Raw genomic sequence first — 3,848 nt, forward strand, 5'->3', positions numbered from 1 at the left:
GGTTTGAGGAGGATTTAAACCTTTTCTAAGTCAAAATACGAACCAATCCTTGCCAATCCCCTCCAATCCTCTTGGGCAGAGGATTAACCGAACAAAAACTTAGTGATGCTTCGCCGCAAATGTCCCAATGTTTTTGAAAGAACTGGGCTGGGAACCCGTCCGGGCCTCTTCGTACCTGGGCCATATGTAACCTGCTTCTCATTGGGCCTTTTTAGGCCATTAGAAAGATATCATCTCCATTTGGCCTGCTAACTGACCATTCCTTATATCCTTTCCTCTCGTTAAAGACAACCACAGCTCCACAACGCAAAGCAGCGGCTTTCGGACGCGCGCACCAGCACACGCACACACACACCGGAGGGGAAGGAGATGGAGGCGGAGGCGGCGGAGAGGGGACGGAAGGAGCGAGTTGCGGCCGTGGGTCACGCCGGGGTGGAGATGGAGGTGGGTGCGGGTGCGGAGGTGGAGGAGGCGACAGAGGACGGGGAGATCGGCGGAGAAGGCTCGGAAGCGGAGGAGGAGGAGGAGGGCGACGGGACCGGGTGGGAGGACGGCGGCGCGTTCGAGGGGAAGGGGTCGAGGCCGCTGGTCTCGGCGGGGAGCCGCGGGTCCTGGAGGGGGAGGGGCAGAGGAGGGTTTCACCACCGCGCTTGGTACGGCGACAGGTGACGGCCCCGCTCACCTACCTGTTCTTGGTCCTCGATTCGATCTAATGCGTTCTAAGATTATGTTACTAGTCTGATTTCTAGGTGATTTTTGTGCCTGCTTGCTGTGATGCTCCGCCCAGGTTTTGCTCGCCTGTTCTAGACTTGTAGGTGGAGAAAAGTGGGTAGCATTTCCCAATGGAGGCAAACGTGTGGTGATCGTTTTCTGTTTGGGGAGACTTTGGGGGCTAATTCAGTTTCTTGCTAAATGTGGTAATGGTAGGTAGCGGTGTAGAAGAGAAGGAACAGCAGGATCAGGGATGTTTGATCCCTCTATTCAATAATCCGCTGTTGTTATCCGGATCATGCATAATCATTCCCAGCCCCACTGGAAAAATTGTACTAGCACACCATTTGTTATTGTTCTTTGCATTGCATTTGTCTCAGTTTCATGGAACACCTGTATGTACTTGTTATGTCTGTTCTACAAGGCTACAGGCATTCTTGGTCTTTGTCAGGCTCCTTCGGCAGGAGGAAAGCTAACTATATATTGTTAGCACTGCAACCTTCTTTACTCTCCTTTATTTTATCTTGTCACTGAGCCTTTGGACCTAGAGCTGGATCATCTTTAATTTGAGTTATTAAGTTGCAATGCTGTATAAATGTTCAGTCACTGACTCAGTTCTTTTCTCCCACCTGTGCTGCTAGGTGTTTAACAACTGCATGTGTTTTCTGAATGTATTGGGTATCTCAAGAGTGAATTTTCACATGGTCTCTTTCTTTTGTTTAAAAGGAATCTGCCACACCACAAATTGGACATATTCAGCATACCTGGTGTATATGGTGGTGCTATTATCCTCTGCAATCATGTGACTAAGCTGGAGAGCTTCAAGCAGAAACTTTTTGCCCTTCCTGATTATGCTACATCATTCATAAGGAAGATCAGAGCTGGTATGCTTCTCTTTGTGTTTGAGCGTGAGGAGAAAAAACTTTCTGGCGTGTTTGAGGCAACTTCAGATGGAGCACTGAATATCCTTCCTAATGCATTTCGTTCATCACGGAAGCCCAGACCAGCCCAGGCAAGTATGCTGTTGGTTTTGATTTATTCTTGGGATTTTATCAGTCTAGGTTATCAGGTTTTGGTCTCTCTTAGGTTCCAATTAATTTCCCCATGATTACCTACCTATTAATATTTTTAGAAATTTCGTTTTCTTGCTTGCGGCTCCTTTTTTCCTTAACCATGTGGAATAATGCTGAGAAAGTTTCTTATGTGGTTCTACCTTGTCATTGAAATCAGGTTCGTTTCAGAAGAGTTTGGTTCTGTAAGCCCCTGACGGAAGCTGAATTTTCTGATGAAATCAAAGGACTTCAACCCCAAATGTCTTTCTTTGGTATATCATACCAGCAGGTTTGCGACCTCAACCCCAAATGTCTTTCTTTGGTATTATCATACCAGAAGGTTTGCTATTTCATGTTTGTGATGTGACTTATTTAGTGCCTTTACTCTTTAAAACTTTGCTTGCTGCTGATCTGATGTTTTTCCTAGTATAGGTTTTAAATCTTGTACACCTGTTTTCTTCAAAGAGGATCAGTCTGGAGCCTTACAAGAAACCAAAATCAAGAGTTATATCGGACTACAATGTCTCTCTGGCTCGTGCTGGACTAGAGTCCAGTTTACACACTGGTGGCAATGCCTTCCCTAACCGTTCATCTTCTATGCTATGCAACAACAGAATCTCGGCACCACGCAGTCCCTTCATGTATGGCAAAAAAAATGCCAAGCATGCTGCTTATAACCATGAATCTTCTTTGCACCCTCATATCAAGTCTATGATCTTCAAAGCGCCAGATATCAAAGCGCAAGTCTTGGAACCAAATGCTGATTTTATACCACTTGATCTAGATGATTATAAGTCTGACAGTGATGCAGTCCCTTCAGATCTACTGGGACCTGCAGGCTTATATTTAGCATTACCAGGCAGCATCATCAATGAAGATCAAGGTCCTGAACCTTTCAATGTCAAGCACAATGAGGATGACATGTATCCTGCACCTGTGTTGAGCCAAAGCTTCCATTCTCTATGCGAAACAAGTCAAAACAGTGCCATTGCTCATTTCATGAAAGAGAGGCAATCAAGCATGCAGGGCAGGGGATGCAAACGCATGTCAACCCTCCAGTTTGATGGACACTCACATCTCCCATCCCCAAGGAGTTCCACTATAGCAAAGAAGGTGTCATTTAGCTTTGATGCTGATGAAATTTCGGTTACCTCTGATAAAGCATTGAACAGACCTGCACTTGCTGAACTCGAACAAAACAGAGAAGCAGTTACCAAAGAAAGAAAGCAACAGGTCAGTTACTCGGTTCAGGGCACACAAAGCAAGAGTGGAGATGATTCAAAAAAGAGGAGTAAGCTAATGAGCCTTTCCTTCGCAGAAAGAGTTGCTAGTCTACGTGTCAAGAGCTGCTTCGGCAATAGCCGGTAGCCGGTCAATGCTGATGCAGTCAAGCAAGCTGTCCTGCACACTTCTGCCCGATGAGGAATGAAGATAGCTTCACAGAATCAGTGTTTCTAACTCAGTGGTGGGCAGGTAGTAACTTCAGTTGTTACATCAGGTGGTGATGATAATGCGCAACGCTTTCCCTTAAGTGGGTGTTCTAGAGATTTTTTTTTTTGAGCAGTAGCCCAGGATGACTTGACATTTACGATGATCAGGCAGATATAAATATGTGTCATCGTTCACCGCATTTTGTTTTTTGTTCCAGCTCAACAATATTCAGGGATGAGTGCTGGTTTTGCACTATGTAGAGAGATCTGAGTAAAAGTTTTTACTAATTCTGTTCTCTAGCATTTCGTGGGCGATCTGCTGATTATACAATATATCAGCTGCATGACTGTTTGCTTGCAAGTTGTTTTTCCTGGGAAAAAGTTGTATGGTCACCTTCACTGTCATTTGTTCTTGTGGTGTTTAGATATGAATATCTTGTTCACTGTTGCCAAGCATAATGCACCAGTGTGCATATTATCTCCACTTGTAGGTACTCCCTTTGTAAACTAATATAAGAGCGTTTAGATCACTATTTTAGTATTCTAAACGCTCTTATATTAGTTTACGGAGGGAGTACATGCTAACTACGCCTCCATTCCCTCGCAAAAAAAGAAAAAAGAAAAACAGTGCCTCCGTTCGAGAATTGTGTCATCG

The 3,848-nt window shown here is 44.9% G+C and overlaps 1 protein-coding gene across 2 annotated transcripts; it reads left to right on the forward strand.

The window, feature by feature from the left end:
- Positions 1-288: 288 nt before the first annotated feature.
- LOC125530549 (uncharacterized) lies at positions 289-3,550 on the forward strand. 2 transcript variants are annotated; one of them, XM_048694930.2, is made up of 5 exons: positions 289-665; positions 1,438-1,723; positions 1,942-2,052; positions 2,196-2,996; positions 3,082-3,550. In XM_048694930.2, exons 1-5 carry the CDS (start codon positions 370-372, stop codon positions 3,190-3,192), a joined length of 1,605 nt encoding a protein of 534 aa, XP_048550887.2. In that variant the 5' UTR covers positions 289-369; the 3' UTR covers positions 3,193-3,550. The 2 variants fall into 2 exon arrangements, with proteins under 2 accessions (XP_048550887.2, XP_087392279.1); XM_087536153.1 differs by having other exon boundaries at positions 289-653; positions 2,196-3,550.
- Positions 3,551-3,848: the final 298 nt, after the last annotated feature.

The sequence above is a fragment of the Triticum urartu genome, chromosome 7A (assembly GCF_056163025.1).
Source record: "Triticum urartu cultivar PI428250 chromosome 7A, HENAU_Tu73, whole genome shotgun sequence".
NCBI classification, from domain to species: domain Eukaryota; kingdom Viridiplantae; phylum Streptophyta; class Magnoliopsida; order Poales; family Poaceae; genus Triticum; species Triticum urartu.